Source organism: Podarcis filfolensis (genome assembly GCF_964270895.1).
Source record: "Podarcis filfolensis genome assembly, chromosome: 12".
NCBI lineage: Eukaryota > Metazoa > Chordata > Lepidosauria > Squamata > Lacertidae > Podarcis > Podarcis filfolensis.
The window spans coordinates 56,823,044-56,835,027 of NC_139614.1; the positions used below are offsets into that span (position 1 = coordinate 56,823,044).

Sequence of the window (11,984 nt, forward strand, 5' to 3'; positions counted from 1 at the left end):
ATTTAGCCTCCTTCCGTTGGGCCTGTAAGACAGAGCTATTTCGCCTGGCCTTTAATTTGAATTCAGCCAGATCTTTTATTTCCCTTCCCTTCCCTCCCCCTCCCCTTTTATGAAGATCACCCGCTCTGAGACCCCACAGCTAATTCTCCCCTGGCCTCCTTGCTGGACCAAGTAGGACCAATTCAGCCAGCTAGCCCTGGGGATCATCTAATGCTTATTAGATGGATTTCCCCTAAACTGATTTCTGAACTTTGAATTTTATTGTTATTTGTGTTTTTATACTGTATTTTATGCTGCTTCTATGTTGTATTACAATTAAGTGTTTTAAATTTGTTGTGAGCCCAGTTTTTGATCTGGGAAGGGTGGGGTATAAATATTTATTATTATTATTATTATTATTATTATTATTATTATTATTATTTTAAAAAACACCTTCCCTATACAGTGGTACCTCGGGTTAAGTACTTAATTCGTTCTGGAGGTCCGTTCTTAACCTGAAACTGTTCTTAACCTGAAGTACCACTTTAGCTAATGGGGCCTCTTGCTGCTGCTGCTGCCGCAGGAGCACGATCTCTGTTCTCATCCTGAAGCAAAGTTCTTAACCCGAGGTACTATTTCTGGGTTAGCGGAGTCTGTAACCTGAAGCGTCTGTAACCCGAGGTACCCCTGTACTCTGTACAAAGACCCGAGGAACGAGATCATCACCCCACTCGTGCTAACCATCCCAGGGCGCTCAGCCACTGCCGCAATGTCCGTTCTTCTATCAGATCAAAATGAGCAGATAAAAGCAAAGGTTGCGAGGTTCATAGCAGGGCAAGCAGAATAAGGGCCACTAACTGGCGGCTGATTCAGGACTTTTAATTGTGCTTTTATATCAAATTTCCTTTTCTGCATATACTGTGATGTTTTACTGTTGCTGTGGCCATTGGCTAATGCGAATAAAGTTCTCTCTCTCTCTCTCTCTGCATCTGGCTGCGCTGAGCAATTCGAAGAAGCGGAGGCGGAGAAGCTTTTCTTTGCGCCTCTGGGGAGTCCGCGCCGGCTCCCCATCCCTGGGACCCCCCCCGCCACCCCCCCGCGCTCTTGCAGGCGAGGCTGCCCTCTCCTGCTGGCGGAGGAACTACACTTCCCAGCGTGCAGCGCCGGAGCGTAAATCTTCAAAGGCTAACAAAAGAGCAGCCGGCAAAGCTGACAGGCGGAGGGCAGAGCCGGAGGAAGGAGGCGAGCCGGACCGGGGCGCGCACCGCAGCTGGCCTCTCCGCCCCCCCCCGCCCCGCCCTCCTCTCTGGCAGCTGGGGGGCTTTTGGAGGGGGAGGACGGGGGAGAAGGCGCCCCCCTCCTGCCCGGCGGCTGCAAAGGAAGCTCTGGAGGATGGCCGGAGGGAGCCTGGCTCAGGTAGGCCCTGGAGAGACCTCAGCATCGGGGGGGGGGGCTGATCTCACCCCCCAACCTCACGACAAGGACCCTCCTGCAAAAGGGGCTCAGGGGCTGGCGGGGGGTGCAGGATCCGAATGCGCCTCCTCCTGCAGGGAGAATATCAAATTACAGCGAGAGGAAAGGGGCCCCCTCTCCGTGCGTCCTGAGCCGCTGCCAGCCCCCCCCCGCAGCTATTAAGGGCTGCTTTGGGGTTTCCTAAAAGGCACGCGAGGGGGGACCCCCACCCCCCAGACTTCCTGCTTTTCACACGGAGGAAACACCCGTCTCAATGCGTTTTTGGCACCGGGAGCAGAGCTGAAAATGACCCCCGAGCTGCGCTGCTCGGCCCCAGATTTAGGGTGCTCCGGAGAGGGGCGCAAATGTAGCCCCCGGGACCCCGATCTTCCCGTCAAACTTCACGGGTGATGGATAGATTTGCGTCCGGGTGAAATGAGACCCAAGGGAGCCGTTCGGAAGCGGAGACCCCCTTATTTCTCACTCCCAGGCGGGGAGGCTGCACCCCGAAACCACAGATTTCATTTCCCTTCTGGATAAAGACACCCCCCCACGCCACCATCTTCGAAGGGATCGGGTGCTTGACGGTGCCATAACCTGCAGGCAGGCCAGGGCAGAGGAAGGAGCTGGGAAAAGGAGGCGGAGGTGTCTTCCTGGCATATTTCTCCCCAAAATATCAGAAACTACCCCCCCCCAAAAAGGTCAGAGTTAATTCCCCAAAGCCCAGTGCAGGTTCTGCTCGAATATTATTGTTGATGGTCAGAGAAAGGGCCACCACCAGAGGGGGGAAACCAGCTGGGGAAAAAGCAGAGAAATATTGGGAAAGGCTTTGGAAGCCCCCTCCCCTCGCCAGGCCCTGTGACAGGTGTGCCCCCCACCCTGCAGCCACCACAGACACCTTTTGTTTGTCCACAAGGTCAAGGAGGTCCCGGCGGGCCACTTGCGTGCCACACACCTGCCGGGGTGACGGGGACCGGGCTTTGTGGCAAAGCTACGCTTTCTATGCAGAAGGCTCCCTCCCCGATGGCATCGCCAGGTAGGACTGGAAATGCCCAGCCCCTTGCCCAAAACACCCCCCCCCCCAAAAAAAAGAGGGGGAGAGAGACACTGCTGAGCTTAGACGATGCCCCAAGGGCCCGGCTCTGTGCAGGAGAAGTGGCTCTGTGGCAGGACAGTTGCCCTGCATGCAGAACGCCCCAGACCCCGTCCCCAGGCAGGGCTAGGAAACCCGGTTCGCAGGCAGGCTGTCCTTGGGCGAGAAAGGACCGCAATTGGTGGCCTCTGCGGCTCCCTGAATACGCAGTCCTTCCTCCAGGACAGGATTCGGTGGTGGCGGCGGTCTTCCCGAAACAGAGTCGGATTCTGCGGTGCTGAGAGAGGGGGCTTCTCCTCGTTGCAGGTGCCCGTGGCCTTTGAGGACGTGGTGGTCTATTTCTCGCGTGAGGAGTGGGCACAGCTGGCAGAATGGCAGAAGGAGCTATACCAAGACGTAATGGCAGAGAATTACGAGCTGGTCTCCTCGCTGGGTAAAGTCGACGTATATACTGGGTTTTTTGTGGGGGGGGGGGGAGCTGGCCAGAGAGAGAGAGAGAGAGGGTTCAAATGGCCCAAAAGGAGAGTGAACATGAGGAAGGGAAAATGCCAGAGATAGAATCACAGAATTGTAGAGTTGGAAGGGACCCTCAGTGTCATCTAGTCCAACCCAATACAGTGCAGGAGTCCTGCCCACAGCCGGGCGCAAACTACCGACCTTAGACGTAGCAATTCCTGCTTTGAAAGGGGGTTGGACTAGATGACCCCTGAGGTCCCTTCCAATTCTATGACATCCGGACAGAGAGAGCTGTTGGCCGGGGGGACAGACTCCCAGGGGAGGGCAGCAGGCTCTCCTTTGTTGGAGGTTTTTAAGCAGAGGTTGGGGATTCAGAGACATGAGGACTTAGAACCTTGCTCATTTCAATAGGAAGGGCGGCAGCTCAGAAGGTCCCAGCTTCCATCCTCTCCCCAGTTAGGGCTGGGAAGGCTCCTTGCCTGAAAGCCCAGAGGAGCTGCTGGAAGCCAGTGCAGACAATACTGTGCTAGATGGGCCAATGGGCCTGACTTTCTAGTTTAGAGAAAAGGTGAGGAAAAGCAGACGCGATAGAAGAGGGGTGAAGTTTTTCCTCCTCTCTCCTAAAGCCAGAACTCCGGGGCATCCAAGGGAGCTGAAGGTTGGGAGATTCAGGAGAGGTTTTCAAAGCCCTTCTTCACACAGCACAGAGTTAAACTATGGAACTCCCTGCCACAGGGATGGCCACCAAGCTAGATGGCTTTAAAGGGGGATTAGGCAAATTCATGGAGGAGGAGCGGGCGATGGAGTGGCTGCTGGGACCACATAACACCGGTCCTAAGAGATCTGCATTGGCTCCCAGTACGTTTCCGAGCACAATTCAAAGTGTTGGTGCTGACCTTGAAAGCCCTAAACAGCCTCGGTCCTGTATACCTGAAGGAGCATCTCCACCTCCATCGTTCAGCCCAGTCACTGAGATCCAGTGCCAAGGGCCTTCTGGCGGTTCCCTTATTGCGAGAAGTGAGGTTACAGGGAACCAGGCAGAGGGCCTTCTCGGTGGTGGCGCCCGCCCTGTGGAATGCCCTCAGATGTGAAGGAAATAAGCAGCTATTTTATCTTTAAAAGACATCTGAAGGCAGCCCTGTTTAGGGAAGTTTTTAATATTTAATGCTGTATCGTTTTTAATATTCAGTTGGAAGCCGCCCAGAGTGGCTGGGGAAACTCAGCCAGATGGGCAGCGTATAAATAATAAATTATTATTCTATACCAGCCAGGATGGCTGCGCTCTGCCTTCACAGTAGGAGACAGAGATGCTTCCGAATTCCAGCTGGTGGGAAACCCCAGGAGGGGAGAATTGCTCTCGTGCTCCCATCTGGCTGGAGGGTTTCTGGGAGGCCCTGATCCAGGAGGGGTCTTCTAATGGAGGTCTTATTACGATAGCAGAACCTCAATACCCAGGAGCAGTCTACCTCTGAATAACCAGATAATGGGGGAACAGCAGTTGGAGAACATTGCTGCCCTCAGGTCCTGCTTGGCCATTGTGGAGGGAGGGGGCTCTTTTATGTTCTTCTACCCCCCCCCACTAACCCCCCGCCTCTGCTTCTGTCCTTTGCAGAATGCCTGCTCTCTATCCCTGAACTGCTCTCCCGGCTGGCGCGGGGAGAGGCGCCCCACCCTGCTGCAGACCCCCCACCCTCTGCGGGAAACGCCGACTCCCCAGGTAAGAGCACGAGACTCCTAATCTCAGGCTTGTGGGTTTGAGCCCCATGTTGGGCAAAAATAATTTTGCATTCCAGGGGGTTGGACTAGATGACCCTCGGGGTCCCTTCCAACTCCACAGCACTAAGAATTCTAAGAAGGATGATTTTAAGAGTGGGGCGGGGGGGGGTCTAGCAAGGAATCAGGGCAGGCTGCCCCATTGCAGCTCAGGGAGTAGAGCACGTGCCTGATATGCATTATCGGGAATTTGTAAGATATAACAAAAGTTAATCTGCATAAAACTGCACCCCTCTGCAGCTGCCCAGTTGCGCTAAAGCAGGCATTGCAAAACTCGGCCCTCCAGATGTTTTGTTTTGTTTTTTTCAAAATGTTTTATTAATTTTCCAAAAATTTTAAAACATAGAAACAAACACACACACACACACACACACACACACACACACACACACATACATTCTGTTTGAATCTTGGTAACATTATTAAATGACTTCCTCAAATCCCCTTGGTTGAATTTCATTATGTATCATTTTAACAGTTTTCCAAAATCAATTTTCTCAAAAAATTAACTTAATCACTTAACTTCTTTCTTTCATTCTTTCTAATTTAGCTTTAAACATCTTAAATCCTATCCTTACATACTTAAATCCTAAGCCTATCTAGTATTTGCAAGCTTTTCCAATTAAGTTATCTTGACATATTTGGCTAAATACTCTTTAAATTTCTTCCATTCTTCCTGGTACTCCTCCTCCTTCTGGTTGCGGACTCTTCCAGTCAGTCCAGATGTTTTGGGACTACAACTCCCATCATCCCTGACCACTGGTCCTGTTAGCTAGGGGTGATGGGAGTTGTAGTCCCAAAACATCTGGAGGGCCGAGTTTGGGGGTGCCCGCCCTAAAGAAAGCACCGGCCCTGAACCTGAGAGAGATGTATAAACTTATGCACAGCATGAATAAAGGGGACAGAGAAGAGTTATCTGCAGTCATAGCAACACTTGGGACAGGCAGTGGAAGCTGAATGCTGCAAGATTCAGGGCAAATCAAAAGAATGGACTTTTTTTCTACACTCAGCGCGTAACTAAAATCTGAAATTCACTCCCCACAAGATGTAATGACGGCACCCCCTTGGGTGGTTTTAAAAAAGAGGGTGGGATTAATTCATGGGGGAGAGGGCGATTGATGTCTCCTAGTAGCCCCAGGGGCCAAATATTGCTGCCTGAATAATGGTGGCTGCGATTCACAAGTGGGGAGGGCGCTGCTGTTCTGCTCAGGTCCGGTTTGTGAGTTTAAGGACATAAGAGGAGCCAGTGGCCCACCTAGTCCAGCCCCCTGTTCTCAGAGTGGACAACCAGATGCCTGCGGGGAACCAGCAGGATTTGAACCCAGGAGCCGCTCTCCCCAGATGCGGAGGCAGAGCAGAGCCGTCCTGGCTAAGAGCCATCAATGGCTTTATTGTCCTCCATGAATTTGTCTCACCCGCTTTTAAAGCCACCAGGCTTGGCGGCCATCCCTGCATCCTGTAGCAGCGAGTTCCGCAGACTAAAGCTGTGCTGTGTGAAGGAGGACTTTATTTTATCTGTCTTGAGCCTGCTTAGCTTTGCAAATGTGCTGGCAGTTTTACTGCTGCACCGCTCCCCATGGGCGTAGCCCGGGGGCAGGGAGGGGCAGCTGCCACCCCCAGTCAATAAAAATCATAGCAAACTGAGGTTCTGTCCCCCTAAGCAGGCTGAGGGCCTGCTCGCCCTCCCATCAGATGTCAAGGAAATAAACAACCATCTGACTTTTGGAATACATCTGAAGGCAGCCCTGTTTAGGGAAGTTTTTAATGTTTGAGGTTTTAATGTGCTTTTCATTCTGTCAGGAGCCGCCCAGAGTGGCTGGGGAAACTCAGCCAGATGGGCAGGGTATGGATAATAAATTATTATTAATTATTATTATAACAAAAATCCTAGCCACACCCATGCCAAACCCCCTGTGGCAGGGTTCCCCTTGGGCCTGATCCACGTAAAGAGCTCCCCTTCTCATCCCCTCCAACATTCCTACTCAACGTAGGGATGTCCTACTCAGCAACAACAACAATTTCATTATTTGTACCCCACCCATCTGCCTGTGTTGCGCAAGCCACTCTGGGGGGCTTCCAACATATATAAAAACATAATAATGCATTAAACATTAAAAAACTTCCCTGTACAGGGCTGCCTTAAAATGTCTTCTAAAAGCTGTATACTTCCTTATCTCCTTGGCTCGGGGGTCGGATAACTCCATACCCTCCAACATTTCTCCAATGAAAATAGGGACATCCGGCGCTGTGGTCTAAACTGCAGAGCCTCTTTTTAAAATTTTTTTATTGAATTTTACAAGAAAAGAAAAAGAAAGAGAAACGAAGAATAATACATAACACTGTAAACACATTTATATACATGTTTTCCAAAATACAAACTAAAAAAAAAAGACAAAAGACAAAGGAAAAGAAAAAAACCTTTTCATAACCAATAATATTACCAAATTCATGCTTCAAACATTACAATATATAAATCCTAGTTAAAATATTATAAAAGACTTCCACCGCATTCACCGCACGTCTCTTAGTTATCTTGCTTGCCTTTGCATCTGTTCTTGAATCATTTCCCTTCCTTGGGTTCTTTCATAATCAGTCAAATCATTATGTTCTCTATATTCTTCACAAGGTTAGTCTAAGCACAACCTTGAGCCCTGCTTGTATAAATATTCATTTAAGCATTCCCATTGTTTCTGAATTATAGTTTTGGATGGATTTAATAAGGCATAAACCACAGAGCCTCTTGGGCTTGCCGATCAGAAGGTCGGCGGTTCGAATCCCCACGACGGGGTGAGCTCCCGTTGCTCGGTCCCTGCTCCTGCCAACCTAGCAGTTCGAAAGCACGTCAAAGTGGAAGTAGATAAATAGGTACCACTCCGGTGGGAAGGTGAACGGCGTTTCCGTGCGCTGCTGTGGTTCGCCAGAAGCGGCTTAGTCATGCTGGCCACATGACCCGGAAGCTGTACGCTGGCTCCCTCGGCCCATAAAGCGAGATGAGCGCCGCAACCCCAGAGTCGGCCACGACTGGACCTAATGGTCAGGGGTCCCTTTACCTTTACCTTTTAAGACAAAGCGGGACATTCCGTGATCAAATGAGAAACTCAGGAATGTCCCTGGAAAACAGGGGCACTTGGAGGGTCTGCCTTCTGCTTTTAGAGAAGACCAGGCGATGGAACGATGTAAGTGTCCCCTTTGGAGGTGTCCAGATTAATGCCCATATTTCCCCTCTCTCCTGTTTCCTTCCTGCAGCTGACGTGATCGAGACGCAGCCCCAAAAGGCGCCGGACACCCCAGTGGCCTCCGAGGGACCCGGTCCAGACTCGGCAAAGACCCCCCGCCCTCGGGCCGCCAAGAAGGGCCCCAAGAGAGGGGCGTCGCAGGCCACGCGGGGCCCCTCGGGGGCCGGCCGGGCCCCTGCAGACCAGTCGAAGACCCCCAAGCGAGAGAAGCCTTTCAAGTGCCCCAAGTGCCAGCGCCGTTTCCTGGGCCGCCTGGCACTGACCGCCCACCGGCGCCTGCACATCCGCAAGTGGCCCCGGCCGGGCCCCCAGAGCGCGGGAAGGGCCCCCCAGGCGCCGGAGCTCGCCGTGCCCCAGGAAGGCCAGCCGGGTGCCAGCCCCAGCCCTTTCCCTTGCAGCCAGGGCGAGGGCACCCTGCCCTTCTGGCCAGAGATGGCTCTGCACCAGCAGTCTCCTCTGACACATGGCTTCAACCCCTGGTCGCTGGGCTACGGCCCCCAGCCCTTGCCCGGCCACCAGGCGCCCGGCCTGCCTGGCAATGGGGAGTTCATCTGCGACCAGTGCGGCTGGAGCTTCCACGGCTGGGAGGAGCTGGTGACGCACCAGATGGCGCACATGGCGGCTGAGGGCATCGCCGGCTCCGTGCCCAAAGCGGGAGCCCTGGCGCAGCTGTCGGGCGACCGCCCTTACGCCTGCGCCCAGTGCGGCAAGAGCTTCCGCCACAAGCCCAACCTGCTGGCGCACCGGCAGGTGCACACGGGCGAGCGCCGCTACCAATGCCAGGAGTGTGGCAAGTCCTTCGGCAGCAAGGCCTACCTGGCGTCGCACCAGCATATCCACACCGGCGAGAAGCCCTACGTGTGCGCCCAGTGCGGCAAGAGCTTCCGCCACAAGCCCAACCTCATCTCCCACCAGAAGATCCACACCAGGGAGCCCCTGCCACCCAGCCACCCGCTGGACACCTTCGATGGAGGAGACGCCTTCCAGAACCCGCGCACCGCGGCGGACGCCCTCGGGCTGGACGCCTTCCGCCGGCCCCTGCCACAGCCGCCAGTGCCGCTGGTGCCGACCGATGCCCGCCTGGCCTGTGCGCAGGGCGACACACCTCTGCCGCCACTGCCCAGCGTGCTGCCTCCGCCTCCCGCAGCAATGGCCGAGCGCCCCTTTGTGTGTCCCGTCTGCGCCAAGCAGTTCCGCTGCAAGCCCTACCTGGTGGCGCACATCCGCATCCACACGGGCGAGAAGCCCTACGCCTGCAGCCGCTGCCCCAAGCGCTTCTCGCAGAAGTCCAACCTGGTGTCTCACGAGCGCCTGCACACGGGGGAGAAGCCCTACGCCTGCCCGCTCTGCCCCAGGGTCTTCAGCCAGGGCTCCAACATGCGCGCCCACCAGAGGAGCCACAGGAACGTGGCCGCCCCCGGAGAGACGGGCGTCAGCCTCCGACAGGGGTATGTGGTGAGGCAGATCCAGCCGCCCCCGCCGCCTCCGCCAAACTAGGCCTCTGGGGCCTGTTCCTCCATAGTTGGGCTGGCCGCTGCCTCTTGGCCCTCCGCCCTCCCTGCCTGCCTGCCTGGGAATCGTTCCTGCATTGCAGCGGGGTTGGGCTGGATGACCTCCGGGGTACCCCTTCCAACACTACAGTTCTATGGTGCACCCATGTTTCCATTTGGTGCGGTTCATGAATTGCAGCGGGGTTGGGCTGGATGACCCCTGGGGTGTCCCAACACTCCAGATCTACGGCGCAACCACGTTTCCCTGCGGCCGCGTGAACTGGGCAAAGGCTGCTGTGCCTTTCCATCCCTTGGGGAGTCTGCAGATTTCTCACCGGAAAGAGGTCCTCTCCTCTCGCTGCCCCTGCCCTGCTTTAACCTCAGAATTTTGCTTTGGCAAACTTTGCCCGTCCTGAGAAATCAAACAAGGCAGGAGGGACCCCAGACTTTTGTTTCCGGAAAAAGAGTCGCCAAGGAAATTCACTCTGCACATGTTCGGCAACACACTCTTCTTTCTGATGGAGAACGGAGCGTGTGGCTTAAAAGGGAGCAGGGGTCCATGGTTCAGAGGTGGGGCGCAGGATTTGCAGCCTCAGTCCCCGATATCTCCACTGAAATGGATCTGACTCTGGGGAGGGGATGGCGCTCGGCTCTGTGGTCCCGTGGGCTGAGTTCGAATTGGAGGGCTTCCTTTGCTCGGTGTCTTCAGCAGGGGCAGCGAGCAGACTGAGATCGAGAGCGGAAGACTTGGGAACGTTAGAAGATAAGAGAAGCGTACTGGATCAGGCCAATGGCCCATCTAGCGCAGAATCCCGTTCTCACAGCGGCTGACCAGATGCCCCAAAGGGGAACCAGCAAGCGGAACAGAGGGCAGCAACTTCCTCTAACTGTTGTCCCCCATTACAGTGGTACCTCGGGTTACAGACGCTTCAGGTTACAGGCTCTGCTAACCCAGAAATAGTAGCTCAGGTTAAGAACTTTGCTTCAGGATGAGAACAGAATTCGTGCTCTGGCGGCGTGGCCACAGGAGGCCCTATTAGCTAAAGTGGTGCTTCAAGTTAAGAACAGTTTCAGATTAAGAACAGACCTCCGGAACGAATTAAGTACTTAACCTGAGGTACCACTGTATCTGGTTATGCAGAGATAGACTGCCCCTGGGCATGGAGGTTCCGCTGTCCATAAGAAGCCCTCCTGCTGTTTCCGGCAGCGATGGCCACTAAATGCTTGGGGAGAGAGGCTTCAGCAGTGGTGGTACAGCAGAACCATCCTGGCTCTCTCCTCCTCCTCCAAGAATTTGTCTAATCCCCTTTTAAAGCCATCTAGATTGGTGACCGTTGCTGTCTCCTGAGGGAGGGAGTTCCGCAGATTAACTACGAGAGTCGAGGGACTGCAGAGGCCCTGTAGCCAACAAAAGCCAGCCTGAGCTCTAAAAAGAAAATAAAAATTCCGGACCTTTGCTGCTTCTTTGCAGGCGGACGGTTTCCGTGAACGGGCAGAATTTGGGGCAGGGATGTGCCTGTGGACAGAGAGCGAGAGAGTGAGAAAAAAAGACTCTCATCCACAACTGACACAGCATGATAGATTTTTAAAATAATTAGAAGCAGGCCTGTCTTGTCGTGACTTTGGGGGAAATTCCGCGCAGAAGCAGGCAAGATTCTTTTGGTTTGTTTTTTCCCCTTTTAGGATTGCAGCTTAATTTTTTAGAAAATAAGCAGGCGGCTAGTCCTCATGGCTGGCGAGACACGACCCGAAGATGTGTGAGTCGTCTCTGCACGAGGTTCAAAATCCACGCGGAGGAGGAGCTGCCGGCCGGTCTTGCATGGTGACCTGTTCCTCTCGCCTGCCTTCCAATCCTATAGTCCTACCTCTGTCCTCAAAGCCTCCTTCAACTTTTTACCTTCTGCTTCTGCAGCACCGCATGCAAACGGAGCAAGGGGGAAAAGCTTCTCTGCATCTATTTGCTTAATTCGGCATTATTTATACCCAGGGCAGGCTATGGGATTGGGTCGTGTGTGTGTGCGTGTGTGCAAGACTTGTGGACAAGGAGACCACATCCTAAACTCCTAATGCTAACTTTAAGAAAATAATGCAAGGTAGTAACACTGCCCTTTCTAGGTGCCCTGTTTTAGACACAAGCCAATTTCATTTTCAAGCGGTTTCCTATTGTATACTCTTTTAAAACAAATAAAGCGGTAGATGTTAATTTTAAAAACACAGCTCCTTGCAGTGTGTCGACTGTGGCCACGTGGCCTCGCGCTTTCTTCCCAAAACCAGTTGAATTCAAGCCACGCCGGGGGGCCTTGCAGATGCAATGGACTGCAATTCCCATCAGCTCCTTCCAGCGTGGTCAAATGTTGTGGAGCTGCTGGGAGTCCAGCAAACATCTGGACTACTGCAATGTGCTCTATGTGGGGCTACCTTTGAAGGTGACCCAGAAACTACAACTAATCCAGAATGAGGCAGCTAGATTGGTGACTGAGTGGCTGCCAAGACCACATAACACCG

The 11,984-nt window shown here is 53.6% G+C and overlaps 1 protein-coding gene across 2 annotated transcripts; it reads left to right on the forward strand.

The window, feature by feature from the left end:
* Nucleotides 1-1,024: 1,024 nt before the first annotated feature.
* REPIN1 (replication initiator 1) lies at nt 1,025-11,691 on the forward strand. Of its 2 annotated transcripts, XM_083579764.1 has the most exons (5): nt 1,124-1,395; nt 2,348-2,467; nt 2,831-2,957; nt 4,593-4,697; nt 8,000-11,691. In XM_083579764.1, the coding sequence occupies exons 3-5, from the start codon at nt 2,924-2,926 to the stop codon at nt 9,484-9,486; spliced, it is 1,626 nt and encodes a 541-aa protein (XP_083435890.1). In that variant the 5' UTR covers nt 1,124-1,395; nt 2,348-2,467; nt 2,831-2,923; the 3' UTR covers nt 9,487-11,691. The 2 variants fall into 2 exon arrangements, with proteins under 2 accessions (XP_083435889.1, XP_083435890.1); XM_083579763.1 differs by lacking the exon at nt 2,348-2,467 and having other exon boundaries at nt 1,025-1,395.
* The last annotated feature ends 293 nt before the right edge of the window (nt 11,692-11,984 follow it).

Bases quoted from the DNA above. Each gene is read 5' to 3' on its own strand.
- REPIN1 (XM_083579763.1), top strand. From the start codon at position 1,372: ATGGCCGGAGGGAGCCTGGCTCAG. The intron at 2,958-4,592 runs GTAAAGTCGACG...TGTCCTTTGCAG, and splicing joins CGAGCTGGTCTCCTCGCTGG to AATGCCTGCTCTCTATCCCT. The intron at 4,698-7,999 runs GTAAGAGCACGA...TCCTTCCTGCAG, and splicing joins GGGAAACGCCGACTCCCCAG to CTGACGTGATCGAGACGCAG.